Raw genomic sequence first — 16675 nt, forward strand, 5'->3', positions numbered from 1 at the left:
GCAGGATTCTCTAGGCTTGTAAGCATGTTATTACAGAACAAGAAGCGCTCAAAAGGTAAGTGGGGAGGGTGAAGTTCATATTTTTGGAACTCCCTATCCCAACCTGTTCGCCTGTCCCCTACTCTGCTTTTAGGCGATCCCTAAAAACTCACCTCTTCAGGGAAGCCTATCCCGCCTCAAACTACCCACTGAACTATCACCTTCTCAAACAATTTATCCCCACACAGCTACTTCCTCATGTATCACTTGCCCCTCCCTTTTAGATTGTAAGCTCTGACAGGCATTTCCCTCCTTACCATCATGTCTTGGTTTGTATTGTAATGTCTTCCTTATATTCTAAAGCACTGCACAAACTGTTGGCGCTATATAAATCCTGATCACTATTTTGAAAGAGGAATTCAGGTAATGTGAAGAGGAAGTGTGTTGGGGGTGGGTTGACAGATGCCTTAATCATACTTAAGCTTCTTGTTTTCTCAACAGCAACTGTAAAGTCCAGCACAGAGCACTTCTTCCTCCAAACGGTTGCTGCCAACACTAACCTGCACTTGGTCTAGAGGAAGAACCGTTCAGTGAGGGGCTTTTGGAACAACTGATTTCTAGAACGTAGGCACGGAGGTATATCGCATATATACAGTAGGTCTTGCCGACGGCTTTGTGCCATAATAGATTTACACAAATACAAAACAGTGCTCGTATTGCTCTAGATCGGTGCACATCTCTTTTGTCACAAAGCCATCAGCTTTGTGTTGTCGAGCAGTTGCATATAATTATTTAAAGCTCCAGGAATGCCTTCTATTGCAAAAAAAAAAACACTTTTGGGGCACTATGGAATAAACAAGCCATAGGATCCTATTTTAAACAGAACCTGTATGTGAAGGACAATGCAATGTTTATGGCTCTTCTGAGTTCATAAAATGCAGGGCGCAGTGTGAATCCTGCGGAGTCCTACAGAGTATTCTCTGACTAAAACACTGCATATAAGAAGGTGAATTTAGTCATGTGACTAAGCTCGCCGTACTGTTAAAATTATTATTATATAGCGCCAATAGTTTTGCGCAGCGCTTTACAATATAAGGAAGACATTACAATCACAATACAATTCAAGACAAAATGGTAAGGAGGGCCCTGCCCCTGAGGGCTTACAATCTAAAAGTGTGGTTATAAATATATACTCTCCTTCTCCCAGGATTTTTATTTTTTATTTTTCACATTTTCAATATAATAAAGCAGAGGGCACATTGATATGACTAGAAAAGGGCCAAATAGTGGACATTGTGTTCAGTTAAGAATAGTGTGGTAGTTTTAGAGGTGGTTTAATATGTTCTCAAGTTAAACTGGCCATGCACTGCATGAATGTCATTATTATTTGTATTTATTTTTAAGATTTTTAAACCTGTAAAGCAAAATTTGTTAGTCATACAATAAAGCAAAGAGGTAAGAATATTTTTGGGGGGTTCACAGTCTTCTTGCCTGCCTAGAATGCAGTTTCCTGTATTTTCTAGCCCAATGAAAACTTTAGTTTGAAATTGGCTAAATACATTCCAAGTGCATCAAAACAAAAGATATACAAGGTTGTGTTTTGTTTTTTTACAAAGCTGTCACACCCTGGGTGGTAGGCTGTGCTAAAAGCTGACGGTACTGGTAACAGGACTGTACCAGTAGTAGATGTTTACTGGCAGCAGGCTGACTGGCACTGGTAGCATGGTGACAAATCTGTAATGGTAGCAGGCTGACACAGAGCTTGACTTCCCTGTGGGGATTGACTCAGTTCTGTAGCCAGTCCCTCTGAAGTTTAAATTGATCCCTGGGTCAGGTGACATGTCACGTGACATATACTGTGAAATATGTTGCCCACAAACCATTCAGCTTGTCATCTTTATTAAGGGTCTTGGAGCATAATGGGAAAAATGCAATGTGTTGGAACCACGCAGGGTTCCTTCTTCAGGCAAAATGTCAATCGCAATCAGCGCTGGAATCCATTTTATAATCCATGAAACAAAGTGAAAAACAAGAAATGTCTGGGTTGTTTTTTTCATGAGGAAGGTAAGTGACCTTGACCTGAGCTTATCAAACATCAAAGAGCATGAGCTTTGCTTATAGCTCAGCCATAGGACTGACTCTGCAGGGAGTGTGTCAGAGCTTTTCAGAGAGACCCCTGCTTCCACACAGAGAACTGTGCAGTACCCTTGCTGGGGATTGGGTTTTCCATTCCGCATGTGGCTGCTAACTAAAGAAAACAAGCTCTAAAACTTTGCATACCTTTTAGTTTTTTATGTACTTGATATGTATTAAGCTTATTTAAACTGGAATATACCCTTACTTTCCTTATGGATCCCCTGTTCAGTTTCAGCTCTTTATATTGTTTCTCTAGCCACAGATTTATTTTTGTTATTGCACTGGCCCAGAACGCAGGCATTGATGTGCCACTGGGGGCGTGGCTGCGGGGCCATTGATTTCAATGCTCCTCCTACCCTAGAAAGCAGGGCGGAGTTTAGTATGCAATACAGTGCGTTTCAGCAGCTAACCGCACTGGAACGCACTGTAAGTGGTGTGAACAAGCCCTTATAGCTGAAATCCAGACAGAAATGTTTAAGGATCTATATAAATGACATTGCTTACCTGTCTTATACTGTCTCCTTTTGTAACTCAATGCTGCAGCCACTGTAAAAATCACTGTTCTGATTCTGCATGGGCTCAGTATCCCTCATTTTTCTCTTTAAAAAACTGGTGGTTGCTATGCTCTCTCCTTCCCCAGCCATAGTTCTTGTGACATCCCCGCTGTAGTCTTTTCTTTACCAGTGATGATGTAAATGTCACTGCCGTCTGTACTGGGAGAACTGGGTTCTCAGACTCCCAGCCTGTTTGGCCTACTAACATGGGCAATCACTCCTGCAGGTGCCACTCTGCACAAACCTGCCCCCATTCCCACCCACATTTATTCCTGCCATTTACTTCTGTAATTGCCTATTTTTACAAACCCATCCACAATCCTTTTCACATTCGGTCCTTTTGAGAACTACAATTTCAAATGCATAGTGGTAATTGTAGTTTGTTTCTTTGGCATGGCACAATGATGTGAGATACTTCCTCTGGTTCCATGAGCATAGTGGTGCTTTCTCGGTCCTATGAAGTCATAGGTTTTACAAAGTTACTTTCACCAAAAGCCAGGAAGATGTCTATGGTGCTGTGTCCCCTCCGGCTTTTGGACACTGCTCTATAAAAGTCTAGGATGCTGTAATGCACAGGCACAACTCAAAGAGTGGGACTTTCACCTTCTGTTAAAAAGCACCTATTTTAAAGGCCAAGTTCATCTTTCTGACCATGTTTCTTGTTACAACCATATTTAAGGTGTAACATCAAACCTGGTCACATTGGAATCCCCCACTTACCTGAATCGCGAAGTTCTTCACCCGCAGGCTGCTGTGTTTTTTTTATTTTTGCACTGCTGTGTGTTTCTCTGCCCACACAGCCACATCATCCATCCACAGAAAGGAGAAGCTACACGTCCTGTCTGCCATCATGGCAGAGGGGCTTGTAGTTTCAGTGGAATACAAGTGGGGTGATGTCATTGCACCTCTAATTCATTAAGGCTAGGTTCACACCTAGGCGACTCCTGACAACGCGGCTATCCGCTTGGTTTTGTGCACGATTACCGCACGGTCAGGAGTCGCCAAGGTGTGATATAATAAATAATGGCACCCCAGTTGCACCAGGTGGATCGCGTTTCCTGCCACGAGTCCGCCCGTGCAAGTGAACACGGTTAGCCATGCGTCGTGTGTCACACAAAAAGGTACTTCTCCCTCAATCAATGGGGCCCCGCGACAATCGCTGTGTGCACTAGCACACAATCGCGTGGCCCTGGGACGGGCTGCCCGGGTGTCGTGCTGTGTAGTGCAGGTGTGAACTTAGCCCCATTCTGCCTCCTGTCCATGTTAATGCATGCCTGTACTTTGGTATGGTCATGGACAGAAGGAACGGTCTGCAGGAGCTAGAGCATTGCACCCACAATCTACCGATCGCAGTTGCAATGCTTTACTGGCTTCTATGCAAAAAAAATTAAAATGCACATGTATTTTTATTTTATAAAGTGTGCACTTAATATTTAAAAAAAGTGAACTTTCCATTTAAAGCTTTATCTGAAAAAGAAAAAGAAACTGTTGCTGTAACTGCAAAAAATTTTTTGCTGAAAGTTGGGCTTTAATTTGTCAGACACTTATCTAAAGTCAGTCTTGCTATAGGGGAGCAGGTTTTGGTTGGTGCAGCCACGTGACTGTACTGACCAATGAAAATCTTTTTCTCAACCTTCTTTCTTCCTGGATTGCACCCTAGAAGGAAAAAGGGATTCCGATTGGTTAGTGTGGTCATGTGGCCGCTCTGACCAATGCAAACATTATGTTGCTATGCAGGCTCCAGGGTTATGTTGCTATGCAGGCTCCAAGTTTTCAATTCCAGGACCATTATTCGGGCTGGCATTGGCGGTGGGTGATGGTCATCATTGCACATAATTTCAGTGCGGATCTGGGTTGTGAGTAGTGTGTTTTGAGTTGATTAATTTTTTTGTGAAAAGCTGAACCCTTTAAAGCAGACCTTAAGTACACAGTACATTATGAATAAAAAAAAAAAAAGACCAGGCATGAAAATAAAAAGGTCTTTCAAACTCCTAACATTCTTCTGATGCCTGAATTTTATGCGCTTCTCTGCATTACTTGCTTATTACTCCCATTACAAAACCATTCTACAGCACACAATCTGTTCTACGTATTGCAGAGTCCCAATCTAAAAATTCAAATACTTCTTCTGTAAAAGAAAGCTGGTAGACCCTTTTCGTGCTGTTTGGATCTGCTGCTGCCAAATCAACACCTTTTATTGGGGACTGTGAGGTGAGTAATATGATTAGCCATTCATCACTTTTTAAAGGCCTGCCTTTTTAAAAAGCCTTGTGAGAGACGTTAATGTGGTTGTTGTGTGAGTGTTGCCTAAGATAAGTCATAAGGAGAATCCGAAGGCTCACTAATAGATAAATATGCTGTTAAAATATAATGGCTGTATCGTATGTGATTCAGTATTTCTAAGTCCATGTTAACGGTGTCTTGTGGTTATATTTTAGGTGATTTGCTGATCTGCCCTTATGCTCTATATCCAGGACGACGTCTACAAAGAATATGTAAACATGATGATGAACATTGTCATTCTGTCGATGATATTGTGCATATCTTTGTCTTTCTGGATAATATCTATAACTGCGAGTACCTATTACGGTGAGCATATTTATTCAGGGGGTGTATTGTCTAAAGGAAACGCACAGCATTGTAGATATCATACTGCATTCCCCTCATATCTCCTGTAGATCATTTTATATGACAAGTACAATGTTTCCATGGTCAATATTGCTTTGCAGCATAGTTTCAACTTAGAGTGGTAGGTAAGGTTTATAAAATGACTACTCACTGTAATAAGAATAGCCCACAATATCCCAGAAGCTATAAATTGTGGTCTCTGACTTTACCAGAGTTTTCATTCACTCTAAATGAATGCTGTGCTGACTTTAGCACTCTGGTCCAAACTGCCTTCACAGCAGAGCACTGGGTGATCTCTAAACAAGTCAGTTTTGCTCATTTTGATTCCCTTTGCTTCCCTTGCTGATTAAACTGAACTTAATGTTAGTGTTTAGCTGTACTGGGGCACTGGTGTCACCCAAAACATTGATATGCGCTGAGGATTTTGGTGTGTGTTGGATAATCCAGAAGGGACAGTAACATTTTCGCTGGCTGCCTAGTGGATTCTTCATCAGATTTTATGGAAAGTAAACAAACGTTCACTTGATAGCAATGTTCTGTGTGACACACCAATAGAATCTTTTCCCACCTTACTCCCTTCTTTTGTCTCGTGATTGATTAATCTGTTTAATACCACTGTGTAACTTACAAAAAAAGCAATTTGTTCCATTGCTTGGCCATTTATTGCTACTTTTCAGCAATTAATTACATCATTTTAACTGGATTATTGAGCTACTAAATGTATCCCATATTTACTTGGTGGAAGTATATATTTCCTTTTCATAGTAAGTAGTAATTTCCTTTTAATCCTTTTTTTTTTCCTTCTGTTTTATCAGGTACACTGCGACCAATATCGCCATGGCGTTGGCTGGTTTCTGTGATTATGCCAATTATTATTGTGTCACGTGGCCTAAAAAAGAAGAGCTTGGATAGTAGTGGGGCCCTTGGAGGTATGTTCTGTTATTTGATTCATTGTGTGGATTTTACAGGAATACATTTTTTTTTTTGCAGTTCTTGTACCATAATGCAGTCAAGAAAAGTAATTATAATCAGAGACAAAACACCCGCACGTGATAGTTTGCTATAATTTTGCTTTTCCTGATTAACGTATATGAAGACTGAAAATAGTGGCGTCCTTCCAAGCATTTTGGCTTCTCTTTAATAATCTAAAGTCATCCTGTAAAACAGTCTTTGGATGGAATTATCCTATAGCTAATAAAAGAAAAGTGGCTGGGAATATAGACACTTGTGCTGTGTTTCCAATCACTACTGTCCACTAAACACAACCATGTAGGCTTTAATACTCTTACACAGCTTGCTGTTATGGCCTCCCCAGTCCTCTCTTGCTCACACTATCCACTCTAATACCTTCTGCACTTCTCTCCTGCACATACTGCCCACAAACATACCCTTAGCACACCTCTCTTGCTCATGCTGCCTGACCTTATGCCCTCTGCACGCCTCTCTTGCACATACTGCCCACCATCATACCCTCAGCACGCCTCTCTTGCTCATGCTGTCTGACCTTATGCCATCTGCACGCCTCTCTTTCACATACTGCTCACCAACATACCCTCAGCACTCCTCACTTGCTCATGCTGCCTGACCTTATGCCATCGGCACACCTCTCTTGCACACACTGCCCACCATCATACCCTTTGGCAGTCTTCATTTGCTTAACCCCTTCGTGACGTGAGACGTACAGTGTACGTCCCGTCACAAAGTGGCTATATGACTGGCCACGTACACTGTACGTGCCGAGTTATATTAGCCTCTGTAATGCTGGTAACTGCTGATTCTCAGCAGTTCCAGTCATTAATTAATGCCTCACTATTGAGACATTCATTAATGAAATAGTTAAGCTTTTTTAAAAGCTTCTTTCTTTCATTAATGAAAGAATTAAGCCTTTACATTCAGATACGGGTTCGCTAAATAGCGATCCCGTATCTGACAGCTGAAGATAGCAGAGAGGTAGCAGTGACTCACCTCTCTGTTATTCGTTTTGACAGCTTGAGAGCCTGGCCCTATGTTAAATGATACATTTCAACCACTAGATACAAATGTATCTCTTGAGGGAAATGTATCAGTTTTGATCGTCTAGAAACGATCAAAGACCTTTAGTGAGATCTGATTCTGACATGCTGTCAGGATCAGTCTCAAGTTATTATTAGCTGTACCTAAGCTTGGAGCAGCCTGATAATAACAAAAAATAAAAAAAGTTAATTTATTAAGCAGTCATAGTGATTGCTTGATTTAAACTGACAAAAAAAAAAAATTTTTTTTTTTTACACTTTTTTTTACAAAGTGTAAAAAAAAAAAAGTGTACAAAAAATTAGGAAAATAAAACTTTTATATATATACATATATTTGTATACTATAATTATTATTAAAAAAATTCTAAAAATAATAATCAAAACTTGCTGCTGTGGAAGAATCACACAGCAAAAATGTAAAAAGTGTCAGTCATTGAGGAACAGAAACTAAAAACTAGCTCAGTCATGAAGGGGTTAAACTGCCTGCTCTTATACGGTCCTCACTCAGCTCTTGCACATACTGGCTGCCATAATTCCCTAGCACTTTTCTTCTGCACACTGCTGTCATATGCTTCAAAGCTGGTGTGTTCACATTATATAGGGGGGGGGCATGCCATCTCTCCTCTCTCATCTCTCCCCATATTCACAGGGGTAGCTAAAATAGAACTAGGCTAGAGGATGAAAGGCATACATGACTATATGTTATTGTGTTGACCGTTTGATTGTGGATGCATGTATGTTTTTGCACTGGGGCTGATGAAGGAGGCTGCATATTAATCTGCAGAGTTATAGTAGCCTTGCTGCAGCTTTGAATTGAAAATGGGAAGAGAGAAGCCCTGGCTTGGGATAACAGCCCAAATGTAGTACTAGTTTTAAGAAGGTGCGTTAAGATGCCCCTCTCTGTACAATATGTGTTATATTAGTTTTTTAAGTGGAGATCTTATTTTGAAATGATGACTTTCCCAAGCCAAATCAATTTGCTTGCGGATGAGTTTGTAATTGTAGTGTATGGTTTTATCAAACTGCTTTTTCTTATTTGTTTTGATGATGCAGTCATTTGCTTGTCATGTGAAATGTATTGGACACACTTAGCGGAGACCCAGACTACTGAAGTCCATAGTAAATAGATCCTCAGAGATTTGATGCATTAAAAACACACACAACAGAAATTATTTTTGTATTTCCTGTAAAATTTGTTTTTTAGAGATAATAGGCTACAGGAGGAATTAGACACTAGACTGAGGCAACTTTATTTAAGACAAGTGAAAAACCATGGGAAGTCTGGTTCAAAGTCCAGGTGACTCAAAATTGGTATCATTGGTGAGGGATGACTTTGCACGCTATGTAAGGCAAAGTACCCATGCAGCTCTGCAATCATAGGGCTGATTAAGGGATACTTGTTTAAAGCAAGTAAGGGCATCCGGTCCAGCCCAAATAGCCCCTTCCAAAGGGAACCCAAAGTTTGTGCCTTATGCTTACACCAGTCAGCGGTCCTAGCCATATATACAGCCATATAATAGAGTGCCAGGTCAATGCCCCCTCTCCTCTTCAGGCGTAGCAGGACTTCTCTTCCAATTCTCATGGTCTACCCCGCCACATACATTTTATGAAAGCTGACTGAATGTTGCGGAAAAATTGTTGGAGTCCCAATTGGCAGTGTTTGTAAAAGATACAGTATAGCATTCATTTTGAGTATGTTGCAGTGCCAAAACCAAGAGAAAATGTTGCATCTCAAGAAAAGAAATTATGAGAATTCTCCCAAGCTGGATACAGGCAGAAAAAAAAAAAAAATTGCTTAATAGGGGTTTTTAACCCCTCCCTATTTAAAATTTTCACATTACAGCCAGCAAGTAATATCACGTTTGTAATATGCCATACAACTGTTTTTAATTATAGAAAAAAGATAAAGGCTAAATTTTCCACATTCCTACCTACATTTGTGAATTTTTTGCTGAAAGCACACGCATATCCCTGCTTTTAGGTCAGTGGAAATTGCTGGGTGTAATGCACGTTTATATTTCAGCACACAGCACATCATGTATAGGAGTGCGTAGTATGCATATCTGTTGCCTTTGTGCCAGGAACCTTAGATGTAGTATTCTTCTGTTTTTACCATTCGTAATGTGATTGCCATGTACTGATTAAATAAACACATGGAAATACATTTGCTGCCCTTTTCATATTTCATGTTTGAGTCCTGTGACAGTCTCATTGTCACAGGTCGGCTAGAACTATGAGGTGAGTGAAAAGCACTCACCTCATAGTTCTCCCTTAAGAGAGATGTGACACTATTTCTTCAGCTCTGCTGTGTAAAAGACTAACCTGTTTTTGCTAGTACAATTTGTATTTTATTTTTTTTTGTTCAGTCAAGACTGCAATAGATGTCCCCAGCTTGCAATCTATTAACTACTCCAGTGCTGCTTGCAGTGCACCCACTAATATGACCGATGTTTGCAGCCTGCAGTCATGTTGCCCTCTGATTCTAGAGTCCCATCTTCAGAGTCTTCCCCGGCTCAGTTGGGTGTGACTTGACTCCTCTTCCCTTTCTTCTGAGGTTTTTATTACAGTCATGCTTTATGGCCCAAATCATCTAAATATTTACTGACTGACTGCAGAGGCCACAGTCTCGTTCCTGTGCCTTCCTCTACAGATTGTGTATCTCATTTGCTGGTGGCCTCTGACGCATCGGCCACTGACACTCTTTGATTTTGAATCACTCCTGCCCTTGCCAGACTCTGAGGAGTCATGGGCTTCTGTCATTACTCCTTGATTAAGAGACTGTTTTATCTGTTATTATTGTGGTGAGCACCACTATAAAACTAGAGAATCAACCTTTTGTCTCTACCTGTGCTATCTCTAGACTTGGGTCATTTAGAGCCCCTAAGACTGCAAATTACTTCCTTGCACACCTGCTATTGAAAAGTCTTCATCTATGGATATTCAAAACACCCTGCTGTTTTTAGCATTGTATCAGTTTGAAGAGGACTTCATAAAATAAGTTGGGAAGTCTACTTTTTGCAGGTCTATCATCAGACATGGAAGCCATACTTCACCTCATGGGATTTTTGGGGCTTCCACCCTAGGAGATTGTACGTGGGACTAATCCTCTCCTTCCTTCATCTGGGTCTGGACTAGTGTTTGGCTCTCAAAAGTCAGTTTTGCTCTTTTCTGTCTTGTTAGAGACTGTGGCTTCTCATTCTTTGCTTGAAACCTTTGTACAGGGATGGTCCCATGTAGGGATGTCCCGATGCCACTTTTTCAGGCCCAAGTACAAGTAATGGATCTCCATCTCCCCTTGTTTGTTTCCCTGTGACTCCTGGGAATCTGAATCTGGTTTGAACCCATTAGAGACCTTCCTATCTGGTTTTCCGAAGGGATAGGTGGTGTTGAGGATTAGGACTTCCTTCTTCCCCAAGATAGTTTCAGCCTTTCACCTCAATCAGGACATGTCTTTCATCTCTCTATCTGACTCCAATTCACCAAAAGCAAATTTTCCCTTCATTGTTTGGGCTGTGAGAGTCTATCAGCCGCTGCTTCTTTCAAAAAGACTGATTTCCCTTTTTTCTTATCCTGGATAGTCCCCATAAGGGTATGCCGGCATCTCGTTCCACCATCTGTAGTGGGCCCAGTCCACTCTTTTCTGTCAAGGTGTGCACCCTACTAGATCTGTGAGAGCCTCATGGGCTTTTCAGCATCGAGCAGCTGTTTTCCAGATTTGCTTGGCTGCCACTTGGTCCCCTGAGTTCTACCTTTTTAGGATTTTAAGTCCTCATTAGAGTCCAGCTTTGAGTGTAAGGTCTTTCTGGCACTCTTTGAGGTTGAGACAGTCCCCAGTTCTGTTGGTTTTTCTTGAGTCTGTTAACACCTGTTTGCTATTATTGCCCAGCCCTCAGTTGGTCTGCTTTTGGACATCCCAAAAGTAAAAAACTTTCTGTATCCCTCAATTGTCAATTTTGTTTTTGCCATAAAATTATTTTCCATTCCAGTCCATTGAGAGACATGGGTCCAATCCTTCCGTGTTTATAATAATGCTGTCACTACTGCTTGCTAGAAAACAGAGGCACGCTGGTAGTAGGAGGGGTTATTCTGGGCTGGCCTACATTTTAGATTGCCACTGTCTAGTCCTCCCTGTAGGCAGTAGTGTAAGCCAAAGGTGAATGACTTCCTGTCTTCCTCAATTTACTGCAAGAAAGTTACAGTGAGAACAAAAATCCTATTTCTAAAATCATTTTTTTGTTTTTTTTTCTATTGTGTCCAGTTCCATAGAAGAATTAACCATTTAGTAATATTTGTTGATCTTGCAGGGCTGCTGGTTGGATTTATCCTCACTATTGCAAACTACAGCTTTTTCTCAGCTCTTCTTACATTTTTTTTTACTTCCTCCAAACTCACTAAATGGAGAGGAGAACTGAAGAAGCGATACGATTCTGAATACAAGGAAGGTAAAGAATTTAAAACTAATTGCATAAATACATAAAACAAAAAAATTTAATTGTAAGAGAACTTTGTCGTTTTTTCTTTTAACCAGTTGACATCCGCGGTGTTAAACCCCCTTCCCATAAAGAACTATGGCGTGAGTGAATTACTCATTCCCATAGATAGAGCCGTCGTGTAACATTGAAACGGTCACGCATCGGTTCTATTGATCGGGAAGTGAGCGAAAACATACCACCGATCCACTTGCTTCCCGATCATCTCCCTGCAGAGAGTGGTGACTGCCAGTTACTGCTTCCTGCAGGGATTCCCCTCTCTGATCCTCCAGCGCTAACTGGAGGAAGAGACAGGGGAGAGATGGGCATAGCTGGCTCTGCCAACGCCGGCCGCACATCTCCTCCTCACTCTTCCTGTTGAACCATGCCACCTGCACCCGCCCACAAGACCATCCAAACCCCTGCTGAGACCCCACACAGCCCCCTGAGACCCCACACAGCCCATGTAGCTTCATATTCTGCATTGCTATATAATGTATTGCTGAAATGTATAGTCCTCTGTAGCTTCTGGTATTCTGCATTGATGTATAATGTATTTCTGGGATTTGTAGTCTTCTATAGCCAGTACCATTCTGCAATGCTGTATAATGTATTATGAGATTTGTAGTCCACTATAGCTGGTGGTATTCTGCTTTGCTGTATAATGTATCGGTGGGACTTGTAGTCCCTCTACAGCTTGGCGTGAGTGTCAGAACTGCCAGGGTAACAGTGGTTGCAGCTGCGACCGTGCCCTTGCACTCAACCATTGTCCTAAATCATTAGTCTTTTATTGTTTTAGAAAAACTGTCACATCACACTAAAAAAAAGCATTGATAATTGTTATCTGTGAGTACTTGAGGAAACTTATCAGAACTCCTACTCTGCCAGGAAAACATGGTATTGGTGCATCTCTAATCTCCAGCCATGGTTCATTTAAGGCCCAAAGGCTTTCCCCTTTGCACCTACTTTTCCAACTGTTTCTTTACGCTGATTCGAAGCATTGTGATTAGATATTTTCTCCCCCTAGCTCTTCTTAGTCTTGTATCCATTTGTTGAGGATTTTGTACAGAAGTGGTCCGTCTCCATTGGCGATCCGGCCATGTCCAACATTAACAAGACATTTACTAGTCTGGTTGGGTGCTTGAGAACAGGTGTATCTGTTACCAATCAGCAGTTGGAAGCCCTTTTTAGAACATTGATCTGCCCCTCACCTGATCCTGGCTGTGACTTTAATTTCTCAAACCATGTCCGATTGGTGAAAATCCCTTAAAAGATATCTAACCACTCCTACAGTTGATATCTTGCTTATTGAACATCTGGAGCAGTGTGCTGCAGCAATAAACATCAGCTGTGATGGTATGCTGGATGCCTCTAAAGGTGCCCATACACTGCACGATTATCATACGATAATCGTATGCGATCGGTTTTTCGTACGATAATCGAGCAGTGTGGACGGAGACGTGCGACCGTTTCTACTGTACGGTCGCACGTCTTCTGTCGAACCAGCATGTTCGAAAACCAGCCGGGAATCGTACGATTCTCGGCTGGTTAGAACGGTGCTCGGAAGATAAATGCTGAACGGGCCGGTGTGCGCACGCGCACACTGCCCGTTCAGCATTGCGGTCATCGGAAGCCCGCCCCTCAGGGAGGCGGGCTTGCGATGATCGAGAGTGCAATCTGCCTGTCCAAGATAGGCAGATCGTACGTTTTTTTAATCCCTTTACAACCATCGCAAGACTAAAGTCTTGCGATGGTTGTAGAGTGTATGGCCACCTTTTACCTTCTTTCCGGCAGGTGTCTCATGTCAATACTTAAGCATTAGGCACTTTGGCAACAGTTCTGGACTGCAAAACACTTGTGGAAAAAAAAAAAAAACCTGCCTGATCCGCATGGCCTTCAAGGGAGAATGCCTCTTCAGACCAGCTCTTGATAACATCAATTATGCAACCTGTGGCTAGAGCACCCATCTTCCTTAGCAGAAGAAACCTAAGGAAAAAGACACAGTCTTCTCCCAGTCTGATTGTTACAAAGCAATTACAAATCTTTTTTTGTTTCTCCACGCCTACCTCCTTGTCAAGACCATGGAAGCTTGGCTCCCAGTCCACCTGCAAGGTCTGGCACTTGTTCTGCCAAATCCCGAGGCAAGTCTTCCTCTACATGAAGGTACACCCGCACTTTCCAGAGATGGGGACATTTGATTAACCTTTGACATTCAGACAGCTTGCATCTGAGACTCTTAGGTGCAGGAGGTAATTTCCCAGGGCTATAAACTGGAGTTTGGCTCCCTGCCCCCTCTTTAGTTTGGCACCTCCAATCTTCATGTGTCAGTGCACAGATTAGCAGATCTTCATTTAAGCATTTTTGGGTCCTCTGGATCCAAGTGTTATTGCCTTAGTTCCTGCCACAGATTGGTTTCAGGGGTTTTACTCCAACCTGTTCACTTTTCCTAAACCCAAAGTGGGATCTGCCACATTTTGGATCTCAGAGCTCTGAAACTCTTCATTCGGGTCTAGAAATTCCACATGGAGTCCACCAAGTTGGTCCTCGCCTTCCTTCACCAGGAAGACTTTCTGACTTCTGTGGGATCAGATTGTTTACAATGTTTTGTCCCAGGTACCGGTTTGCTATCCTGCTTCACGATTGCTGGCTTGAATGGCATGGCTGCTGAAGCCCAGGTTCTGAGGGACTTCTCATCTGAGTCTGTGATTCCTATGATTCTAAAAGCTAGGAAGTACTTTCTGCAAGTGGAGGGCATACTTTACTTGGTGTGAGACTCTGGACTTCCACCACAAGAGTTTATCTGTGGTCCAACTGCTCTATATCTGCCTCTGGGTCTGTACCAGTGTTTTGACTCGTCAAAAGTCAGGTTTCTGCATTTCTATTGTTTCAAAGATTGCTGGCCTCTTATTCTCTAAGACCTTTGTACAGAGAGCTCCCATTTAGCTCCCCCTGTCCATTCCCCTCCCCCCCATGTCACTCTCTGTAGGATTTGAATCAGTTCTCGCTGCACTTCAGAAAACACCATTAGGCCCCTTACTCTCCATTGTTCTCCCTACTCTTTCCCACACGATGGTGTTTCTTGTAGCCTTTTACCTCAACCAGAACAATTGTTCTTGCATTCAGTTCACCAGAAGTAAATTTCCCTACGTTGTCTGGATGTGGTTTGGGCTGTTAAAGTCCATCTCTCAGCCGCTGCTACTTTCAAAAAGGCTCATTCCCTTTTAGTCATCCTGGACGGACCCTGAAAACAGTGAACCAGCTTCTCATTTCACTATCTTAGACAGGCCATCATCCAAGCCTATTGTCTCAAGGATCAGGTGCCACTCTTTCTTGGCAAGGCACACTCTACTAGATTTGTGAGTGCTTATTGGACTTTTTGGCATTAGGCAACTGTTTGTCAGATTTGCAAGGCTGCCACCTGGTCTTCTGTTCATACACTAAGTTCTATCAGGTGGACGTTTCAGCCTCATCTAATGCCAACTTCAGCTGTAAAGTCTTCTAGGTAGCTCTTTGGGCTGCAGGCAGTCCCAAGATCTGTTGTTTTTTTGCATGGGCTTATTAGTGTTTGCTGTGTTTGACTGCTTTTGGACATCCTAAACGTTTAAGACTCCTTGTGCCCCTCAATAGATGAGAAGAAGTAACTAGGCGGTGAAATGTAACTAGCATTTTTGGTTTTTAAAATTATACTTTCTAAATATGTGGCACTCTCACACTTATGGGAGTCACCTGGGTGACCATTCATATAAACGTGTTAATGAAGGAAACTACAAGGGCTCTTACTCCACCCCAGCCTCAAACACTTTAATCCCAGTGCACATAATAAATGTACATACCATCAATATCGTAGATAAGAAAAACCAAGGCAATCACAGCTCCAGATACCACAAGATAAAAAAAACTTTGGCCAGTGTCTGTTTCACATGTATAAATATGCTTTCTCAAGGCATCCATGAAGGGTGTACACATAAAATGGCCATTTTAAAAGTAAGAACATTATACTATAACTACATTTTTAAAGCTAAGTGTTTTTGAATTTTATTTCCTAAAATTTCTTTTAGGAGGCCAGCGAAACTGGGTGCAGGTATTCTGTAATGGTGGAGTCCCAGCAGAGTTAGCTCTGCTTTACATGGTGGAAAATGGTCCTGGTGAGATTCCAATTGACTTTTCCAAGGAGTACACAGCTTCATGGATGTGTCTGTCACTTCTGGGAGCTCTTGCCTGCTCAGCTGGAGACACATGGGCTTCAGAGATAGCTCCTGTTCTTAGCAAAAGTCCTCCTAGATTGATAACAACATGGGAAAAGGTTCCAGTGGGTAAGAAAAATGTTGCTTACATCATAATTTCTGTGTTTGGAATTCTGATATATTTGTTACAGTTCCAATTATTCAGTCTTGTTTTTCTAATGTTTGTCATTTTTTGCCGTTTTAAAACACAACTCCTGGTACCCCAGGAGGTTTTAAAAACAATACCTGCTTTTGTGGAGGTGAGTCCCCCACAGTAATTCCTTTTCACAACTAGATTGTAAGTGCAAGGTGTCATGGACCCTTCCCTGGAGGGGCATCACCATGGCACCTTGCACTCACAAAGTAATGATGCAGAATAGCGCTGGCATGACATCAGCTCCCCGTCGGCATCATTGAGAGCTGCCCAGCATTGGCGGAGACAACCCTGTGGGTTGCATGATGAGTCTTAAAACATGTACAAAAGGTAAAAAATAAATAAATCATAAAAATGCATAATTGTTGGTAGGGTGTGATTTAGCTAAAAGCCTGGAGTTCGGCTTTAATAGTTTTGCTGCCATGGACGGAAGTAGCACGTCCCTGGCACCAGAGAGCTGTAAGCTACACTCCTTCAGCCGACTGTTGGCATTCCAATAGAAGTGATTCAGGCGACTATC

The 16675-nt window shown here is 42.0% G+C and overlaps 1 protein-coding gene across 1 annotated transcript in view; it reads left to right on the plus strand.

Moving 5' to 3' along the window:
• The window catches only part of TMEM19 (transmembrane protein 19), a 39152-nt gene that overhangs the window by 21179 nt on the left and 1298 nt on the right, over positions 1-16675 (plus strand). Inside the window, exons 3-6 of the mRNA XM_018558062.1 lie at positions 5097-5258; positions 6113-6226; positions 11614-11751; positions 15837-16091. Of these exons, the coding sequence (XP_018413564.1) occupies positions 5129-5258; positions 6113-6226; positions 11614-11751; positions 15837-16091 (637 nt within the window). The 5' untranslated portion in view covers positions 5097-5128. The remainder of the gene's footprint in view (positions 1-5096; positions 5259-6112; positions 6227-11613; positions 11752-15836; positions 16092-16675) is intronic.

Source organism: Nanorana parkeri, unplaced genomic scaffold (genome assembly GCF_000935625.1).
Source record: "Nanorana parkeri isolate BGI_ZX_2015 unplaced genomic scaffold, ASM93562v1 scaffold318, whole genome shotgun sequence".
NCBI lineage: Eukaryota > Metazoa > Chordata > Amphibia > Anura > Dicroglossidae > Nanorana > Nanorana parkeri.